The sequence below is a fragment of the Protopterus annectens genome, chromosome 1.part1, assembly GCF_019279795.1.
Source record: "Protopterus annectens isolate FY-2018-M chromosome 1.part1, PAN1.0, whole genome shotgun sequence".
Lineage (NCBI taxonomy): Eukaryota > Metazoa > Chordata > Ceratodontiformes > Protopteridae > Protopterus > Protopterus annectens.
This window is the reverse complement of record NC_056726.1, coordinates 952273866-952295078: the sequence shown is the minus strand read 5'-3', so window position 1 is coordinate 952295078 and position 21213 is coordinate 952273866. Positions and strand designations below refer to the sequence as shown.

Sequence of the window (21213 nt, the reverse complement as noted above, 5' to 3'; positions counted from 1 at the left end):
TATTTTCATAAACGCAATAATCAAAATGAAAATATAGAGTTGAAAACTATATTAAAAGATTCCTTAAAAGAAATATCAAGATTAGTTTACTAGAAGAACAAATTAAACTAATAGATAAACAAATGACAATATCAGAATTTAAAGCCCAAGTAAATAAATTAAAACTAAATAAAGCTCCAGGTATAGACGATAGCCACCTCAGAGATGTTTAAATTGATGACAAATGAAGTCTTAGTGCTATTATTGAAAGTGTTCACATCAGTAAAAGAAGGTAAGGGAATCCCTCCCCCTTGGAAATGCTCCATAGAAGTACCAATTCTGAAACAAGGCAAAGATTCTAGTGAATGTTCATCATATAGACCTATAGCTTTACTTAATATTGACTATAAAATATGTATGGCAATACACGCTGCAAGGATAAAAAAATTGCCACCAATGATGATAGAGGAAGATCAAACAGGTTTTATAAAAGACAGAAGTACATCTGGCATATTAAAAGGATAATCTCTCTAGCTGATTATGTGAAAAATAAAATGAATGTAGTTAGCCTTGACATTAGCAATGTGTTTGATTCAGTAAACTGAGATTATTTACGGTTAGTACTAGAAGAATATGATTTTTCAAAAAGATTCATATTACTAATAAAGTCATTATATGAGAAATCATTGGCATATATAAAACTAGGATCCTGTTTAGCCAATTCTGTTAAAATAACAAAGGGTACAAAACAGGGATGTTCCCTTTCCCCCATTGTTATTTGCACTAGCCATTGAACCACTAGCAAACAGTATATGAATGAGCAAACATGTTGAAGGGATTTGATTAGGTGATAGTTTGGAAATGAAAATCCATTTATTTGTGGATGTCATTTTATTAACATTAAAAGATTATAGCAACACTTTAAAAGTCCTATGGGATCTAATTCACCATTTTCAAAAAAAATTGTGGTCTTAAATTTAATGAGAATAAATAAAATATTACTCATAAATACTGACAAGAAAACTTAAATAAGGAATACTATAAATGTATTCCTATTAATAATGCAATCAAATATCTAGGAGTTATAACAAGTAACTTAGATACAACCATTGGATTGAATTATAAAGAGATCTTAATATCAAAAACCTAATACAAAAATGGTCCAAACTTTACTTCTCAATGGCGGATAGACTCTATATAACTAAAATGATTATATTCCCTAAGATCTTATATTGTATACAAGCATGTTTTCTGCCACCTTCTAAATCTTACTCAAAATAATTTAATCATAATTTTTTTATGGTACCCTAATAAGCTAGGATAGCTATGAATTATCATGTAGATGATTGGGATATGGGTGGAATAGGCTTACCAGATCTGGTAATGTATTTGTCACGAAAAGAGATACTGCCAGCCCAGCTGTCTCGAATTTTGTAAATAATTACATGTCATTTGTGAATATTAACATCATTTATATAGAAGTGTAACAGAGATAGATCCTGGCAGCACAGCTGTCTGCAATTTTGTATATGCTGGAACAAATTGACAGACTCCTCGGCTCGAACCAAAAATAATGTAGTTTATTTCATACAAGACAAACCACCAATATGAATATTGGTGGTTTGTCTTGTATGAAATAAACTACATTATTTTCGGTTCGAGCCGAGGAGTCCGTCAATTTGTTCCAGCTACTACAACCAGGCTATTGGTGTTGTTCTCTTTATATTGTTGCTTGTTGTAATTTTGTATATGGTTATATGTCATTTGTGAATATCAACATGATTCACATGCTTGTGTTACAAATGTATTAGAACTGTATGTTATGTGTATATCAAACTGCTGGTACAGAAGTGTGTGTTGAAAAGAATTGTAAAGTACTGAGCTTTAAAAATGTATCCACAGTGAACCCTACTGGAACAGAACAGAAATGTGTACACACTATTGTAACTGTTTAGATGTTTATATTTTAAAAGGTGAAACTGGAATACAGAAGGTTAACTTGCAAAACTTCAGAAAATAGTTCCAATTAAATTACTTTATAGCCAAGCCATAAAAAAGAATGTTATCTTTCTTTCAGTTTCAGTGCAGTAACAGACACAATGTCTAGAACTAGAGATTCACTGTATTGTCTTGGAAGTGTTTTTATTGTTGTATGACTTCCATGATCTGCCTTAGATCTAAGACAGGAAGTGTTTATGTATTTTCACAGGTAGATGCTAAATGTTACCAGCTACATCAAGGGTTGTTTTACCTGGAATAGAGTCAGTTGATAAGAAATTATGTCATTTTGCAAGCTATCCCAGCAGTAGTATTTGAGACATTAGTTTAAGAACTCTCAGAAAAACTGAGTATTCTGTATTTTTCTTTAACCTGACATCAGCTGGAAGACCCACTCACCACATCTGCCTTATTGCTCTGTCAAAAAGTTACTAGAGTACAGTAATTCTCTTAGATACAGTCAGGAATATAGCCAAGCATAATTTAAATGTTTTTATTTATTTGAGACTGTCCTGCAATGTTATTTTAAATATTTCCTGTGATTTTGAACTCTGTTACTGTGATAATATACTGAGTATTTTCTTGTTCTTTTATTATTCACTATTAAATGTATTGAAACATTTCATTGTGACTGATATTTGTGAGAGATATTTAAGTTCCGAGAGTACTTGCATATTTATTTGGTGACACTGTGGGCCACTCCTAATAGCCTTGCTGTTGGTTAAGCTACCATTTGTATTGATATTAACATTACACAGTAAGATTGGACAGCCTTTGTTAAGGGCTTTAAAGTAGCTGATAAGGACATGGATGGTGGTAGTGATAACTACCTTATAGTCTGGGCAAAAGGGGGGATAGCTAGTAAACCTGTGCCAGCCTTTCCCGTGTGTGTGTGTGTGTGTGTGTGTGTGTGTGTGTGTATATATATATATATAAAGTCAAACCTCAAAGTGTATGTGTGTGTATAAATCAAACCACAAAGTGTGTGTGTGTGTCAGCTACTTGGGCAGGGACACGAAGCACTGGTTGGACAGAGAGAGTGCTAGAGGTCTTCACTTGGCCACTCAGCTGAGATCTCAACCCTATAGTTGTGCCAGTAGGGAGTCTTATTGGGCATCTGGAAAAAGAAGAAGAAACCAGCCCCAGACTGACTGTGGTTTCTGTGTGCTCTTAAGGGGAAATTGCACTTTATGCAGAAAGCTGCATCTCAAAATACTGTGTGTACTTGTCATCCTTCCAATGTACATCCCCAATAGTGATAGTGGTGAGGATTGAGGATCCTTGATTACTGTTGCCAGTGGTGAGGTGTCACAGTATTCACTGTCAGCTATAATAAAAACTATATTGTGGTTAAACACAAATTATACTTCCAAAAGGAAACAAGTACATGAGAAGATATGGTTAAAATCGGACTTAGTCACATCAAACAGTTACACTGAATTGGTATCTTAACAACTTTCTATGGTTATTTAAAGATTACATGACTGTGAACAAACATATAAACTCTAAATTTATTACTTGCACGTTAAAAGAATATAAACATTTTATGAACAGAAGTCAATACAAAAGCTTGGCTGTTTTTGTTGTATCCAGTTGCATACACAAAGTAACATCATAACCGTTGATATTTAAGCAGTCAAAACTCTTAAGAATAAAGGGTTGATATACTGGTACCAATCGATGGACTCCAGGAAAGTATTGGCAATAGAGCAAATTAAAAGGAAATTTGATTTAAATAATTTATGGCTGCTGATACAGGACTTAAGACAATTTATACTAAATAAACAAGCAACTGTGCAACCCACGGCTAGACAGGAAGTACATAAATCGTAGAACACCTAATATTGACAATAAACCAACCTATTACTGGAAAAGGACACCTATCTATTTATAAACAAAAAAATTAAAATCTACCATAAAGGAAACTTATAGGATTACTATAGAATAATTAATGGTCATATACCAAGTGAAGAAACAAAAGAATCTTGTCCTTCTCTCCATAAAACAAATGTTTCTCTCACTGTACTGGAAACGTTTTACTTGGCAGTTTATGCATAGATCCTGTTAACACCACACAAAATGGAGCTAATGTTCAAAAAACATTGATTGTTGATGTAAATTAAAAATAAAAGAAGACTGGCTACACATGTTTTATGAATGTTAATTGATCAGACCATATTGGGACAAAATGTATTATTTTTTACAAGCGGTATTCAATGATAAATTTCAGTTATCTAAATCTTTGATTCTGTTTAATGGCCCTGTACCTGACTGTATTCCAAGAATGATGTTTACAGTTTTATGGACCCTTTTAGCTACTGCAAGAAAGAACATAATGACATGAAAATCTGAGTCTTCTCCTACCTTCAAGCAATACAGACGTGTTATATCAACAGTATCGCAGTTGGCAATGAGGACCATCAAAGGAAGAACTGAAAGAATTATGTCATTGTGTCTAGCATGGCAAAAAATAACTGAAGAACTGGAGAGTAGTGACTGTAGCAACCTATGATTTGAAAGTTCATAGAAATAGAATTAGAATTGTATGTAAACCATAGACACCCCTATAAATAGTTTGTTTCTGTTAGATAGTTCTATTTATTTGCCTGTTCAAATGTTATGTACATATTATGTCATGAAAATTATATATATGATTCTTTTTGTTTGAAAATGAATAAAAATGCTTTAAAGGAATACCAAAAATCGAAGTAGTAAAGGGCTTCTTTAATTTTATCCCAGATGAAATGAACTATTTAAGTCCAAAAACAAGTCTTTCAGATCTAAATCCAACTTAAATAGGCAATGTTGAGCTCATTCAAAGAACAAGATGTAAAAAAAAAAATCACCACTACATAGTTCAACATTTTTAGCAATATAAGTTAAATGGTCCATAATAACCATCCTGCCCCCCTTTGTCTGGCTTCATTATGCAAAGATTGTAGTTATTTGTTAGCTCAAAAATCATTTTTTCTGCCTCTCTAGAGAGATTACTTTTCTTTTTGTTGGCTTACTTAACAGTTTTGGCCGTAATATCAGTTTTGCATAGTTTCTCAAACAAAGCTACTGGGGGTAACAAAAGTGGATTATAGGTACTCCTCCTTTTCAGATATTCAACTCAAGAAAGATTGCCAACATTGTCAAAAGCCAGACTTTAATTGTCTGGTAAACAATTTTAGCTCCAAAATAGTGTCAACTAAGTTGAATTCTATAGTGGGAATAAAATTAAACCCCCTAGGAAAAAATGGATCTATATTACAACGTTGAACTAAATCAAGTTTGAATGTTGTAATATCGAACCTTAAAGTCCGAAAGTTGAAAATAGCAAAGCCACGGCACATTGACTTTTTTTCCAGGGAAAAAAAATCGGTGGGCCATTTTTGGGGCTTTGGTATTTCCTCCTCTGTGGTGCGATCTCGGAGTTGGTATATTTAAGTAGGGGGTGCGGGGGGTGAAGCCCCCCCACTTTAGTATAAGTTTAAGGTTTTTTTTTTTTTTTTTTTTTTGTCACGGAACAGCAATTTTTTTCCCTGGGGAAAAAAATTGCTGTTTTGTGTTTTCGGTTTTCTTGGGTGTTAGACTTTAGGGTTCAACATTACAACGATCGAACTTTTGTAAGTTCAATGTTGTGATATAGACCCGGAAAAAACTGCCTGGGCCATTCACTAATAATAACGTCAGTATAGTTAAAAATTTTAATCCCATTGTATTGAAATAAAACAGTATCTTATATTTGATTGTTAACTGTAGTTGGGGTTTGAAACATCATGACCATTTTTTTTTGCCCTTCCTTTTCTGTCTTTTCTTGGTTGAATGTGAAAAGTTCCTGTGCAAAGATAATTGAACTTTGGTTCATTCCCCTTGGGGTGATACAGACTTGGTTTGTAACCTTGTAAGACCTCCTGGGTAGTGGGTCTTCCAAGTAAAAATCCTGCTGTGGAGCTTTCCTCTTGTAACTCGCCTTGTACCTTAGTGTATGAAGATGTTTTTTACACTGTGTCCTGGAACCATACATACTTAGAAGGCAGAGGGTATGCTTTTTTGGTTTTGTATTCTTGTTGGTCTCTCAGTAGTTTGTGCTTCTTCCTTTTGGTAACCTTGGATCTGAAAACTTCCACCCTATGGAATGTTCTATTGTAAAGTTATTCCATAAAAGGAAACAAAAGATCTTTAACTGTATCATTCTGTAACAAAGTAATATCTTGGTATGGAGGATGTCACGGATAAGTAGCCTCATAAAATCCAACCCCGTACAGTTGAACAATTCCAAAAGGTCTTTATGCAGTAATGAAGCACGCTTAATACCACTGGGAAATTTATAAATCTTGATTCCTTTTGTTACTTGCTGACGTGCTGTAGACTCTTGAAAAAAAGCATTGTTGAGTTGCAAGCTGCGATATTTTTTTGATTAATTTCTCAAGCTGGTAAATTTTGTCCTTAAGACTTCTGCTACTGTTTATAATCTGTGGATATTGATTGATGTTACGATCAAATATAAATTCTTTACTAAACTGTCCATTAAATAAATCAGTAACTTTAGAGTATCCTTTAGAAACTATGTGGCTAGTTTGATTTTCATTTACACTACTGCCCCGCTGATGGATTCCTTTGCCAGTGACCTGTGCATAAGTGCTAGCATGCACTCTTTCATGTTCATGTTGTGAACCTGTCACTATTTAAAGGCTGAAACTAGCAAAATACGTTGACTAGCAGTGTGAATCCGGCTGAATAGGATTAAATCAGTCCCAACTTAACTGAAACTTGAGATATAATAGCTAACAGCTGAGTCTAGTCAATGTTAACATGTCCTGAAGTCAAATTAATAGGATTCAGCTTACTTGTGTTGGAAACATTGTTCAAGGTGGAAAACATATCCTGAGATTTGGCAAAGGAACCCATGTATTGAGAGGAGATAACTAGACAGGGAGAGGTAGTAGAATGAAGCCAAGCAGAAGATGTGACTGCAGGTTACTAACTGCCTTTCATGCCAGAGATTGATATAAAAGTATAGGCAGAGAAAAGGGATAGAAGAATGCTACTTGAAAAAAAATAACACCTCTGGTAGAATTTTTAGTTGAATCTAGAACAGAAGTTGAAGTTTCACACACTCAAGCCTAAAATGCCTTTTTGTATACTTCGTCACACTCGTACCACCTTATCCAGAACTGTTTTAGGTGTAACTTTAAGTGACTTAACAGCTAATAATAGGCATTGTTAGAAAGGGTAAACTGTTATTAACAAAATGACTGTAAGATTGTTAGTCTAGGGGTGTCCTGCAGGGCCCACTTTGTAATTTCGAAATACTAAAATACCGAATTTCAGTATTTCGAAATTACATACCTAAAATCACATAATCACGAAAACACAGAAGTGCGAAATTCAAAATCCCGAAGCACCGGAGATGTTGAATTTCGTGCTTCTAGTGATGTGTATGAATGGATGGGTGGAAGTTTAGGTAAGTATGTATGTGTGTGTGTGTTTGTTTAGGGGCTTTAGTGTGTGTCATTGTGCGTTGTGACTGTGATCTCTGTGTGTGTGAGAGACTGTGAAATGTGTGGGTGTGAGTTTCCTTTGTGTGTCTGTGCGATCTCGGAGTTAGTATATTTAATTGGGAGGGGCACAGCCCTCACATGGGGGTGTAGGGGGACTTGCTTCCCTGCTTATCTGTAGTGTAGGATTATCCGTTTGATTGTGGGGGGAAGTTGTGTGTATGTTTATGTTTGCTGTATTTGTATTGTGTGTTCGGGATTTTAAATTTCGCAGTTATGGGGTTTCGGTATTTAGTGTTTTCGGCTTTGTAAGTCCGCAATACTGAAATTCGGGATTACAAAGTGTATCCGTCCTGCAGTGGAGACATTAATCTTTGCCACTTATTATTCATATTTTCAAATTTATGTTCATATTTTCTTAACTAAAAGACCTACATGTTATTGAGGTGTATGGTATGAAACACCTGTGTGGGAGACAGTACAATTCACTGCAGTACTGCTTATATCACACCATACTAGAAATGATGCTAGTTGTTTTGTTTGTAATTATGAAAATAAGCAATATTTCCATATGTTCTTAATACTTCAAAAAACAAGTGATTAATCCGTTACATAACATTAAGTGAAACCTTAGATCTTGTTGAAGAAAACTTTCTTTGATATTTTCACTGCTAAGTTGCACATCTTGAGAGGTATCCAGTATTTTGTTTTCTAATTATGCAATTTTTGTATTTCTGTCAGTGACTGTAAACATGCACTTATGTAAAGGAATTTTTTTATACGAAAGCTTGTCTGGTTAACAAAAATGTTTTAACATTATTTGTCTAGATTATATAGTTTTCAAGATACGAAAATTTGTGAAAGTTTACAAAAAATATAATTTGGGGTTTGTGCATTATAATATGTTACAGTATTTAGGGAAAAGACTATGAATGCACTGGCTATTAACATTGCAAAGAATACTTCCTACTGATAACATTGCTATTTGTACAGTTTTAATAGCATTTATTGTTCACAAAAATATGTACATTTGATAATCTTGTGCTTTTTAAGTTTATTTTTCAGAAAATGCTCTGAAATACAAGATGTGTGTAGGCAGCTAGAAGTGTGACATTCCACACCACATAGGTGTAAATGAGTTAATAAGGGATAATTAAGAAGGGCATATAAAATATTGCATGACAGTTAAAAGAAATAATCAAAGGAGGTTAGAAAAGAGTGGGAATAGAGATTGGAAAAGCAGTTTACAAATGAATAATGGGAAGACATCTGTATGTATCCCACAATATGCATCAAAGTCCAGAAAGTCTAGAGTTTTTGTTTGGAAGTATTTGCATTGGTATTTTTGTATGCTAAGCAAACTTCAGATGATATTTCCTTGGGTAGATAGCAAATGGTGTAAGTGTGATGGAAAAAGTGAGTTATAACTGGAAACATGTTTTTGGTAGTTAAACCAGTTGGCAGATTTTAAAAATTCCCTACAAAGTACCCCTTCAAAAATTGCTGGGATGAGCAAATGTCTGTAACTAAGGAAGTGATGCTTGAGCTGGGAGTTCTGAATTGCCTAAACATTATAAGGCCTTAAGTTTAATGCTATTGACAGTCAGAAAATAAATTACTTGAAAATGGAAATCAAAATCTAAATCAGCTGTAATTGAATTACTGAAAATTATAAAGGAGATAAAAAACTGGAGGAGGGATCTTTAGAAAAGAGAAATAGCATTTTACGTAGAAATAAATAGAATTTAATTGGAACAGTATGGCCACGGTGGTGCAGCCGTTAGCGTTGCCGCCTCACAGCAAGAGGTTCTCTGGTTCGATTCTCGGCAGGGGTGCCTTCTGTGTGGAGTCTGCATGTCCTCCCTGTGGTCGTGTGGGTTTCCTCCGGGTGCTCCGGTTTCCTCCCACATCCCAAAGGCATGCTGTAGGTGGATTGGACACTCTAAATTGGCCCTAGGCATGAGTGCGTGCATGCGTGTGCCTTCTGTGGAAGGTTGGGCACCTGGCTGGCAACTCAACACCGTAAAACTCCACTGCCAATCATGAGCGGACAGGTGATCCGCTGTGGCAACCCCTAACCGGGAAAAGCCAAAAGAAGAAGTAAGTATATGCAAAGTTATGTTCAGGAGGAGTGAGGTATAAGGAAGGGCATGAATTGAGCAATTTATGCATGTTGATGTGAAGAATAATTGTTAAAAACAAATTATGAAAATGTTAATATGGTTAATTTTTTTTCAGTTAACTTGTGTGTCTTGAGTCATAATTTAATAAAGGTGTCTGATATATTTTTTTAAGGAAATACGTATATTGTTCCCTGAATGGCCAAAGAAAGATCTATTCTAATTTATTTTGACTAATAAAACCCAGTAATAATTGTGGGTGCTTGTTTCTGTGTAATAATCATTTCTGTGTTTGGATGGTATAATTTCCCTTAAGAATGCCAGTACTTTATATTTTTAGTTATATTAGATTGTTAACATAGTTTTCAAGCTCTGCAGTAGACATGCTGGATATTCTCCAACCCGCAGTGATGATAAATTTTAATTTATGTGCTGCAGTTTCTATATGTTTGAGTGATAAGTTAGATATTATTCCCTATGCCTGTTTTTGAGGAGTATTGCACAAATATGGAAACACAGCTACATGTTGTTTTAGTGCCACAATATTAAAAGGAAGTTAGGCCAGCTATATTGTATGTTTAATTATACAATGACCCCCCCCCATTAATATTCTAAAACGTGCATGCTGATTGCCCAGCGTGCCCGTTGTAAATCCCACAATATACCAACGGAAAAAGGTCCAGTCGCAAGGACTTTTTCCGTTGGTATAAAGTGTCCAAAATTTTTTTTTTTTTTTTTTTTTTTTTTTTTTTAATAAAAAAGAAAAAAACGGAGCAGCAGAGAGTTTTTCTCCATTGCTTCCATTTCAAAGCATTGATGTACTGGGTATGCATAGGAACTCAATGTCCCATACGTATGCGCAGTACGTCAACACAAGGAAGCAGTATACCACCACCGCAGAAGAACAGTAATGCGCTGTTATATAAAGACATTATTTAAGAAAAGTATTTTTTTTCTTAAATAATGTCATTGTGTAATAGGAATAACCGACTCCGTGGTTGTAGTATATTGAAATTTATCCATGGTTGGCTTTATTTAATCACTCGGGCTTCGCTCTCATGATTAAACCATGCCAACCGTGGGTAAATCTTCAGTATACCACACCACGTCATCAGTTATTGCTTAATTCATAGGTTCATAGGTAGGTACTAGGCTATCTGCCCGAGGGCATTTATAAGCCTAGCCAGAGTGTGTTGGTCTTCGCCGCCCCATTGATTAATTAACTGAGCCTCTGTCAAGCAGAGCCAATGAAGTGATCCCAGGGGTGTACTTTCTGTTACCCATCCACTCGTCAAGGCTTTTCTTGAAGAGTGTTAGTGAGGGGCTCTTCCTAATGTAGTTAGGAATTTTGTCCCAAAGCATGGGGGAGTCTCTGTGAACAGGAATCTGTCCCTCCATCATGTTCTATTTATTGTTGTGGTGAGGTTTAGCTCACTAGAGCGCGTGGCTCGCAGTGACTTGGATTTCTTTAGGTGGAGCATGTCCATCAATTCTGAGTTGGACGTGGCTTTGTAAGTCAGGCAGAGATCACCTCTGAGTAAGTGATATGCCACTGAGTACAGCCGGAGTTTTTTCAGTCGGGCTGCATAGGACATATGTTTAAGGCCAGTAATCCTCTTGGTGAGGTGCTTTTGTGGTCTTTCAAGTTGTTGGAAGTGTTTTGTGAGGTACATCCCAAATGGGGCATTGTACTCTATGATGGGTCTGATGAGTGACGAGTAGAGGGGCACTGTAAACTCTCTATTTCTAGATGCAAACCCCTTAGTAATTAGATGGGCCACATAGAAGGATTTTCTAACTACTTTGGAAATATGTTTGTCAAAGGAGAGATTACTATCTACCTGGGTCCCCAGATCTCTTATTACCTCTTCTGTGTTAAGGGAGCTGCCGCCTATGTGGTAATTCGTGGGTCTTTTGTTTTTCCCCAAACAGGATGACTATGCATTTTTTGGCATTTGGCTTGAGGCCATGACTTTGACACTAGGTGTATGTCTCAGTAAGGCTTTTTTGGAGGATGTCCATGTCAGCCGGAGAGTCAATTATGGCTCCCAGTTTGCAGTCATTGGTGAACTTGGTTAGCCATAGTCCTCCTGTGTTTGTCTGTACTTCTGAGAAATATATGCCGAACAGTAGGGGTCCCAGAACTGAGCCTTGCAGGACACCACTTGTGACTGATTTAGAGTCAGACCTGGAGCCCGCTATTCTTACCGTGTGAGTTCTGTCTGTAAGCCAGTTGGCAACCCGTCTTGTGACGTAGGGGTTTATGTTCAGGCTGGTGAGTTTTTCTATAATATCTGAGTGAGGAATGGTGCCAAACGCCTTGGCGAGATCAAGGTAGGCTGTGTGAACCACCTTTCCCTCGTCTATGGCCTTGGTAACTGTCTCAAAGAAGTCAACCAGGTTTAGTAGGCATGATCTGCCCTTAAAGCCGAACTGGGTCGAGTCAAGTGTTCGGGGGTTCCCAATGTCTTTGTTAATGAGTTCCGTGATGATGCGCTCCATAGCCTTGCAGACCAGGCTAGTCAGGCTTATGGGGCGATAGTTACCAGGGTCAGTTGTGGCCCCTCCTTTGTGAAGCGGAATAACCATTGCTGTGTGCCATTCTATGGGCACGTAGCCTGTGGAGAGGCTGAGGTTGAACAACGTGTTTAGGTGGGGGGGTTAGTTCATTCTGTAGTTCGTTTAAGATGCAACCTGGGACACCATCTGGCCCCATTGATGCTGTGTTTTTGGCTTTTGAAAGGGCTGTTTTCACCTATGCTTCTGTGATTTCCAGGACAGCACACTTTTCTGGTATTGTTGTGGGCCCTTTTGAAGGTGAGAGGGAGGTGAAGTTTGCACTGAATCTATCTGCCTGCCAGTATGTTGGCAATATCAGTAGGTTCAGTATATTTTGTGCTATTTTGCACTATCTCAGAGCATATCTGCGAGTTGCCACTTAGATTCTTGACATAGCTAAAGAAGGCTTTGTGGTTATCTTTCGAATCCTTGGCTATTTTTCTTTCGAAGTTAGCCTTAACATCTTTAAACTAAGTTTGTTATTTTTATTTTAATTTGTTTACCTTTTTTGGCTAGTTCCCAACAGTCCTCCTTTCAGGGAATACCAGAGGTGTTACTTATATTGTTTAATGGTAATTTGGCCAGGGTGTAAGGAGACTTCTGTTACTTTTCGATTGGGGCTGTTTTCTTCCTGTTGGAGTGGCAGTGTAAAAGTGCAATGGAGAGCAAGTGGATGTAGCAAACGAGAAAATGGCCATTGGAAATTAAGTTGTCATTGTGTGGACTGATAAAAGAAGCAGAATTAGAATTAGCCTATTCACCAGAGCCACAGTGCAGTGAGTCTGAAGTTCTGTGGAGGGATTTGGTGGAAAATGCTGGAGAAGAGGACTTACAAGTAGGGTCAATGTGGAGCACAGAAGTAGTAAATGCTGCTCAGCGGTAGAAGTCTAACTCTCAAGATCCACTTGCTTGAAGCACTCCTCAGAATGGAGAACATTAACATTTTTGTTGTAATGGAGACCTGGTTTAAAGTGGCAGAAAGCACCCATGTGCTACCAGGCTATAACTCATTCCACACCTTTTGGCCCTGAAACATGGACTGAAGCTCCAAGGGTGGTGGTGTCTCCATATTCATAAAGGATATGCATGCACACTTCCATACGCATATCGTCTACTCAGAGGCGATCTCTGCTTAACATACAAGGCCATGTCAAACCCAGAGCTGTTGGACATGCTACACTTAAAGAAATCCCAATCCCTCAGAGCTACACGCTCCAGGGATCTAAACCTTGTCATCACAATAAACAAAACATGCTGGAGGGATAGGTTCCTGACCCAGAGACTCCCCAGACTCTGGAATAGATTGCCCATACATGTCAAGCAGAGTGCCTCTTTGGACCTCTTAAAGAGGAACCTTGACGATTGGATGGGAGAAAGGAAATTCACCCCAGGGATCACGTCAGTCACCCTGCTAGACAGGGGTCCAGGAAAGTAAATAATGTGGGAAGAAATAGCCAGGGAATTGTTATGGCTATGCTTGTATAGGCCCTAGGGCTGATAGCCTAGTACCAACCTATGAACTAGCCCAGCATAGTGCATCTGAGATACTTCAGGTACAACTAACATTGGGTGAGACAGCGTTCCAGGTCATAGCCAGCTGTAGGCCTCCAGTCATGTCCCTAGACTCTCACTCCATGTTTCTAAGCACCGTGTAATATATCAAGGTCCAACCCAACACTCTCTTACTAGGAGACTTCAACTACTCCTCCATCAACTGAGAAAACTACTCAAGCACAAATATACAGGTTCAGTGCTTTCTGGAATTCATCAATTCCAGTGCCCTGGACCAGCTCATTCTGACCCCCACTAGAGGAAGCAACATCCTTGACCTGGTTATTATAACATGGTCGACCCTTGCTCTGCACCAGTAGTCAATCCCTCCCTGGTCAGATCTGACCATAAACTAATCACCATGGAAATCCACATCTCACCCACACCCCCTGCAAAGGTAACCACCTTGAAAAACTTCTCCAAAGCTGACTTTGGACTCCTAAAACCAGAGGTGGCTAACTTCACGGCACCCATGCCACTGGAAAATAGCTGCATGACTGCCAAATCATACACCAGTGCACTTTACAAACATGTACATGAAAGCATGGAACTAGCCATACCCAACAGAACCAAGATGCTCTCCTCCAAAAAAAGGAAGCCAATCTGGTGATGCTCTGCCATTAATAAACTCTACAACAGAAGGAAGAAACTGTTGCAGAAAAAGGTGAAGTCCCAAGACTGGAAAAACTCCCTTATTAGCCTCAACAAAAAGTTGAGATCCCTCATCAAATCCTCTAAAGCCAGCTATGAAGGCAGAATTGCAGCAGACACTAAAAACAATCACAAAGCCTTCTATAGCTATATCAAGAATCTCCACGGCAATACCCAGATTTGCTCCGAGTTATTGCACAATGGTACCTCATATACTGAGCCAACAGATATTGGCAACATACTGGACGACCGATTCAGTGCCAACTTTACCCTCCCTCCCCCCTCCAAAGGACCGGGTTCCTATTACGTGATCGAACTTCAACAAGTTCAAACCCTATATGGTTGAAACCATATAGTCGAACTTGCAGAAGTTCGAACACGGAAAAAAATAAAATAAAACATGCAACAGTAAACTAACTGTTGAAAGCAGGGGGGGCAAGCCCCCCTGCACCCCCCACATCCCCCACTCTTTAAATATACCAACTCCGAGACCGCACTAAAGTGCGGAAAGGGAATCCCCCACCCCTGATAACCTGCCGCCTCAATTCCTAAGACTTGCTGCTAACTCTGTAGCCCTTCCTGTCTCCATTCTAATTAACTGCCCAATCCAAGAATCCACTGTCCCCTCTTATTTGGAAGGAATACTACCCTATCCCACTACATAAAGGCGGTAACTCCACAGAACCATCTAACTTCCATCCCATTGCTATTCTTTCTCCCCTCTTCAAAATTCTAGAAAAGTGTATCCATTCTCAATTGCTTTCCCACCTTACTCAATACAGTCTTTTAACCAACACCCAGCACAGTTTTAGGCCCAAACACAGTACTAACACTGCACTCTTATCCTTCTCTCATACTGTAGCTGAGGCCAGAGACAATAATAAACTTGTGCCCTGCCTTTTCTTAGATCTCTCAAAGGCTTTCGATACTGTCTCTCACAACCTTCTACTTCATAAACTTTCTTAGCTGAACATTTCCATCCCCACTCTAAAGTGGTTCTCAAGTTACCTGTCCAGTCGCCTATAAGCAGTTAAATGGCAAAATTCCTTCTCACCCTTTCTGCCAGTTCAGACCGGTGTTCCTCAAGGTTCAGTTCTCAGCCCCCTCCTTTTCAACCTCTTCACCAATGACCTACACACTACCAGCAACCCCTCCTCTGTCATACAGTATGCAGATGATTCAACTCTGATCTCCATTTCTGACTATCAGTAACCTCCACCATATCACCCAATCTTCATTTCACTCTATTGAGAAGTGGCTCTCCAACAATCAACTTATCCTGAACCCCTCTAAAACTAAGCTCTTACTATTCCTATCTAAAACTGTAGCCCACCACAAATCCACCTTTCTCATATCCTCCCTAAATGACACCATCATAGCACCAGACTTACACACACAACTCCTAGGTGTCATCATAGACAACCAGCTCAAACTAGACCTCCACATACTTCATTCTATAAAGAAAACACACCAAAAACTGGGCATGCTGTACAGAAACAGCAAATTCCTGACCCCCAACTCAAAGCTACTGCTAGCCCAATCCTATATCCTCCCTGTCCTCCTCTATGACTCCCCTCTCTTTTCCAATTTACAAAATAACCTGCTGGCAAAACTAAGAAAAAGACCTCTGGTAATCCACCATAGCTAAAATCCACCACAATAGAGTCCTGTGTCAAACAGCAAGCAAATTTAATGGAAAAAAGTAAAAACAGCATTAAAATTCCATAGTGATAAAACGATAAGCGCTTTCGGCTGTTTAGCCTTCTTCAGATCGTTCTCTTTTGGTAGCAATGCTTAATATTTATACTAAAAACTAACCAATAAGGTTTAAAACCAATTAACTTCTAAACCAATCATGTCAATTCATTCTTGGTCTTTATTAGAATATCCAGTAATCTTTCTTTACACTAAGTAGCCAATAGCTATGATTTAAAATTGGCGCCAAAAATATGCTAATATGCTATATTAGCCCATCCTACTTCAGCTATATGCTGATATGCACTTCTCTGCCTAGTTTTTTACTGGCTATAAGTGCCAAATGTATCATTCAATGGATTTAGTTTTACGTAGCTTCCTTGTTTCCACTTTGCTGCCATCCAGTGGCCAAAGTGTAATACTAGCTTTTTAAAGATTTTTCAGAAGCATTGTTTCCATTATTTTTATTGCTGCATGGTTTCCCTGTTTCCACTTTGCTGCCATCCAGTGGCCAAAGTTTAATACTAACTTTTTTAAAGATTTTTTTCAAAAGCATTGTTTTATTTTTCTTTGTTTGTCATATATAAATCTGTTGGCAAAACTAGACCAAACCTATAACAAAATTGCTAGTTTTGTCACCAGCAGCCCCTATAAATCCCATCACTGCTCCGCTCTCATAAAACTACGGGACCAAACCACGCCAACCGTGGGTAAATCCAGCATTACCCACACCCAGGCGTGGGTTATTGCTATAATAATCCCTCTCCATAATAGGGGAGCGACTACAGACCCTGGGAATTATCGCCCCATTAGCCTGACGAGTCGGATATGTAAAGTTGTGAAGCGCATCATCATGGACCTGATTAACAAAGATATAGGAAATCTCCATACTCTAGACCCCACGCAATTTCGCTTTGTGAAAGGGAGATCATGCCTGCTCAACCTGGTTGACTTCTTTGAGTCAGTCACCAGGGCTGTGGATGAAGATAAGGCAGTGCATACAGCCTACCTTGATCTGGCCAAGGCCTTTGATACCATTCCTCACTCAGAATTATTGATAAACTCACCAAACTAGGCATCAGCCCCTATATCACTAGGTGGGTTGCAAATTGGCAAACAGAATGCACAGTGTGAAAGTAGCGGACTCCAAGCCAGACTGCCAACCAGTCACGAGTGGAGTCCCACAGGGATCTGTCCTGAGTTCTCTCCCGTTCGCAATCTACTTCTCAGAAGTCCAGGCCAACACAAAGGGATTCTGACCAAGTTCACAGACGACTGCAAACTGGGAGCCATTATAAATGCCCCCAAGTGATGCAGACATCCTACAGAAAGGCCTCACTGAGATCAATGACTGGTGTCAAAACCATGGCCTTAAGCTTAATGTAAAAAAATGCATCATCATCCCCTTTGGTAAAAACTCAGTCCCCACTAATTACCACTTTGATGGGAGCCCGCTGAACACTGAAGGCATTAAAAGAAATCTGGGGACACAGGTTGACAGCAACGTCTCCTTCGACCACAACATTTCCACTGTGGTCAGAAAGTCTTTCTATGTGGCACATCTCATTACCAAGGGTTTTGCATCCAGGAAGAAAGAGGTCATCGTCTCCCTCTACTCTTCCCTCATTAGACCAATCATCGAGTGTAATGCCCCGTTTGGCATGTACCTCAGTAGACAACAGCCGGAGAAGCCACAGAATTTATTTATTTATTTTATTTTACATTTGTTAACCGGGAGAGTCCGACTGGATACATGTCCATTTTCAGCGGAGGCCCGGGGAGAAAAGCACCAAGTACATAACAGACATATGAACATTGTTAATGCAAAAAAAGGAAGATAGTTGAGTTCTAAATACAATATAAAGATACATCACATCTTGGGGGAAAAAAAACAGCAGCATATAAAAAAAAACATAGGTCAGTTACAAAGGCAAGGCGCCTTGTTAAAAAGCGGTTAAGGATAGTGAGGTAAGACAAGGGTAAATGATAGTGGTTAATCAGGTTTGGAACAGGGACATTAGAAGTACCTCATGAAGAGGATCCTAGGTGTTAAACACATGTTCTACACAGACAGACTCAAAAGACTCAAGCTATTCTCTGTCTCATATCGCCTACTTAGATGCAATCTCTGCTTGACTTACAAAGCCATGTCTGACCCAGCTCTGTTAGAAATTCTACTTCTAAAGAAATCCAAGTCCCTCCACACCACATGCTCCAGAGACCTCAACCTCATTACCACAATCAACAGAACATGCCTGAGGAACAGGTTCCTCACCCAGAGACTGCCCATGCTCTGGTATATACTTCCCATACATGTCAAGCACAGAGCACCTGACTGTCCCTCTTCAAGAGAAATCTTGCACTGGAAACTGACGTCGGGCGGCACAATGCCAGGGCACTTCTGTGGGCTACGCTTGTAAATGCTTCAGGGCCATTAGCCTAGTACACACCTATGAACCTATAAATGTGGGAAATATAAAGTCCTGTATAATGACATCATTATCTTTGGGCAATACACCGCTCCGCAAGCAACTGAACTTTCTGTTAAGAGGCTGTAATAGTGAGAGAAAAAAAATGAAGGGTTGGCATTGTTTTCTAGAAGTAACAGACTAACCAGTTTGAAGTTTTTTAAAAGTAAGAGTCAGAATAGTACTAAGAGTACGTTTTTTGAAATCCCAGCTGTGTGTCAGGAATTACATTTGGAGTTTGTACCCCCCCACACACCACTTTAGTAATGGGTGCTAACCCTAATGCCGCCACCCTAAGCCTGCACCTTACCTTCATAAAAACTTTCCTGTAACACTGCCACCACACAAGACATACACACACACACACACACACACACACACACACACAAACAACACTGCATCTATCCCCATAACTGACCCTAACCCCAAAATACACAAACTTACACTCAGACATACCACACTTAATCTTCACTCATCCCCAACCCAAATCCTAACTTACACACGCACAAATACATTCACCCCTCCAACTGCATTTACCTGTCTCGACTCTCGACATTACATGCTGACATTTCCACAGCTCAGCTGCCCTCAGTGTCAACATTAAGTAACACCCCCTGTGTTTGTCGAAGAAATGGCATTCAGTAAAATGCGGGGGGACCCATATACATACACACATCACCATTGCTTAATAAAAAAGTTTGTGAAGTTTTTTTTTTCATTAAATAATTGACTGAATATGTAAGGAGTGTTGGGGAGGAAATGCATTGCAGAACATAAGCCACTGTATGTAGTGATGCATATATTAACTGTAGTAAAATACTTTAATGGCAGAATGCTTACAAGTAGGATTCACTGAAGAGGTACAGAGGAACTAAGCCTTTTGTACACACAACTAAAGCCAATTAGTTAAAAAGTCAATGTAAGAAAATAAATGTTTTCTTCAAATAAATAATATGGGTTGATTGTTTAACAAATAAACAGCCTTTCATTAACTGTACACACACTTTTCTTGAACAGCACATATTCATTTGTTTCCCAAGTGCTGTCAGTTTTCAAGATCAAGTGTTCTGATGATAATTTCTTTTTCAGAAACTGAGAACTCATGCAAAGTTTGTTGCAAAGTGAACGGAACATGTGTCCCTCAGACCACAGGAAATGACGAGTTCCTCTACCTACGAAAAGGAAAGCCATGTATTGAGGGGTTCTGTAATGCAAATGTAAGTGCTTTATTCAGTAGTATACTTGCTGGTCATTTAGTTTTCTTTTAATGTGCCTTTGCTTCCCCTTTTTTTTGCCATCTGTCCAGTACAATTTACTTAGACATATTTATTTTTCCCCAGAGTGGGAGTGCCTAATTCTCCAGCTGTGCTGTCCAGGTGGGCTAACATTTTTTAGCACAGCTTGCTGTATATTCTGACTTCATCATTTTCCATACCACACTGAAGATTACTGAGCTTAACACTTAAAATGTGGTGGTTTATCTGAATGGGGAGGGGAGTTAGCTGCAGGATCAAGAGGCTCTTGATATTCTTCATGTTTTACTGTTGTAGTCATCAGTTGTGGGTTATCCCTGCTGGGAAGCCCCTCGGCCAGCCCTTAATACCAGAGTAAAGAATTTCCCTCCTGCATCAGCTGTCTAGATGCAGCGACTGACATCAGGTCATCAGGGCTATAAAAGGAGACAGCCGACGTCATTACATCAGCCTATATTGCCATGGAGCCTGAAGCAGAAGCAGTTTCGCGAGTGCGTCAGTCAGCCGTTGCCAGAGTGAGGGAGAAACCATCTAAAGCTAAGTACTCTGTTGGGGAACCTGTTCCTGTTTTTATCCAATGTCAGAGAAATTCAGTAACTATCTCAGTTGTGTAAAACAGATCCCACACCAAGACATCAATTCCCACTTCGTCACCTGCCTAGGCTCAGACCATGGCGTCCCTGGATGTCAGTTCTATGCCCTGTTTAATGCTAGAACTATTAGACGTAGAGCTGAAATTGTAGCTAGACATTTCAGCAATTCTTTGTCTCATTGCGGTATGGCATCTTGTCAGTCAGGTTATGGAATTGCCTAGAAAAAAGAAAGGTAAAGAAAAGGTCTCAGAAAGTCAGGCCCGCTGGCGACTTTGGTCCAAAACCAACCAGCCTTCCTTTTACTTCAGTTGCTGAACTCAGTGAGGTGCCTTCTCAGCCCCTGACCCAAGCCGAAGAACCGTTGCAGGCCTCTACCGAGACCCGTTTGGAGTCCGGTATACAGCTAGGTCCATCCTCTCCTGCCAGGACATTGGCCTTCAAGTCATGCAGTTGGGTCCACAGCCGCTTCACAGGCACCGGCTTCCGCAGAGACAGAACCGACGACTGGCACCAGGCAGAGACCGACAACCACACTGCCAGTTAAGCTAAACTTGTATAAGGCCTCTGAATCATCTAGGCCCAAGACCAAGACTACCCCTAAAAGGACTCCATCACAGGGACCCAGTCTCTGACTACCTTCCTCCCAGCCTCCTATGCAGTCACAGCAGCTGCTTAGAATGGCAGAGGATTTAATCAGTTTAATTAGAGGAAGCCAACCTACCAAGTCACCTCAGCTAAAAGGAAGAGGGACACTTCACCTGAGGTTTTTTCTGACTAGGACTCAGAAGATTCAGGACTAGAAGACTCTGACAATGAAGAACAGACATTTGCAGCTTTTGAGGATTCTGATCCTGAAGACT

The 21213-nt window shown here is 39.2% G+C and overlaps 1 protein-coding gene across 2 annotated transcripts in view; it reads left to right on the top strand.

Moving 5' to 3' along the window:
- Nucleotides 1-21213, top strand: part of ADAM17 (ADAM metallopeptidase domain 17) — a 2408764-nt gene that overhangs the window by 1931370 nt on the left and 456181 nt on the right. For both annotated transcript variants that reach the window (XM_044079174.1, XM_044079166.1), the window contains one exon: nt 19597-19724. In XM_044079174.1, the coding sequence (XP_043935109.1) occupies nt 19597-19724 (128 nt within the window). The remainder of the gene's footprint in view (nt 1-19596; nt 19725-21213) is intronic.